This window comes from Pan paniscus, chromosome 8, assembly GCF_029289425.2.
Source record: "Pan paniscus chromosome 8, NHGRI_mPanPan1-v2.0_pri, whole genome shotgun sequence".
In the NCBI taxonomy this organism is placed as follows: Eukaryota; Metazoa; Chordata; class Mammalia; order Primates; family Hominidae; genus Pan; species Pan paniscus.
Window position 1 is genome coordinate 70,914,105 of NC_073257.2, and position 1,177 is coordinate 70,915,281.

Genomic DNA, 1,177 nt, shown 5'->3' on the forward strand with positions numbered 1-1,177 from the left:
CCACTCTTTTAGGTCTTGAGACCTCCTAGACAGTGTTAGCTGCATGTGCAAGTGGGAAGGACCTTTGGCAAAAATGCCATTCTGAACCAGGCAAAGGATGATGGGGAATGCAGTCTTACGACGTGATGTCGCGTTTAGAGGGTTTTCATCAGTTTTAATGAAATACAAATGCGCCCAAAGCAAGTTATTTTTTCCCCCAGGGAAAAAAATCTTCATTTAGTATGGTCTAACTCATGCAGTTTTGTATTACAGGAATCATGTTTGGTGTGTTGCAATCCCTTGGCAATTGTCTTGGGGAATTTTATTCAGCACAAGCATCTCTGATGGTTCTGGCATCAAGTTGGGTTAATTACTTGTTCATGTACTTTTTGGTCTTGTGTCTATGTTAAAATTCTGAAGCATTGTGGAGAGGAACACTGGGAGTAACAAAATATATTTGAATATTTCTAATAGATTAAAGCCTTATAAAAACATCTCTTTTCCCCCCAGGGTTTTTTTTTCTTTGCATTGTTTTCAAATGAGATCATTTCGTATGAACATGAACTTAGGAACTTGAAAATAAACTTTTTTGTGTGTGAAAAATCTTATCTGTAAATACAAGTTTTTAATTGAGTCAATATTTCTCTCAATTTTTGTTACAGATCATGGAGGAAACAAATACGCAGATTGCTTGGCCATCAAAACTGAAGATCGGAGCCAAATCCAAGAAAGGTAAATTGTGAGAGGGCAAGAAATAGGTGGTTTTGATAACTGAGATTATGGAATTACTGCAGGTTTGCTGGGGAGAAAACTAACCTTTATTCTTAACACTTTTGTCCCAAAATGTTTGTTAAGTAGCAGTCTTTCAGGAGGATTTTCATAATTAAAAATTATAGTTTTTATCCAACAACAGAAAAATATTAACTATTAACATTATGATAAAAATGTAATTATGAAAGATATAGCAACCTGTGATTTCCAGGATGCTTATTCGATTGATATCCATGAGTCATGGTAACTCTTCACATGTTTTTAACACGTAAATTTCTATTGTTTATATTTCAGGGTTCTTTTTTATGTACTGCACAGATTTAATAGCTGGTTTTTTTTTTCCCTCCAGTATGATATGAACCTTAGATTTCAGGTCTCGAGTGCTGCTTGTCTTCATCTATCAGACAGCAAAGAACCCACTAGATTT

At 34.9% G+C, this 1,177-nt stretch overlaps 1 protein-coding gene across 5 annotated transcripts in view; it reads left to right on the forward strand.

The window, feature by feature from the left end:
* BICC1 (BicC family RNA binding protein 1) overlaps nucleotides 1–1,177 on the forward strand; it is a 325,432-nt gene that overhangs the window by 195,311 nt on the left and 128,944 nt on the right. For all 5 annotated transcript variants that reach the window (XM_063607413.1, XM_034930595.4, XM_063607412.1 and 2 more), the window contains exon 3: nucleotides 642–711. In XM_063607413.1, the coding sequence (XP_063463483.1) occupies nucleotides 645–711 (67 nt within the window). In that variant the 5' untranslated portion in view covers nucleotides 642–644. The remainder of the gene's footprint in view (nucleotides 1–641; nucleotides 712–1,177) is intronic.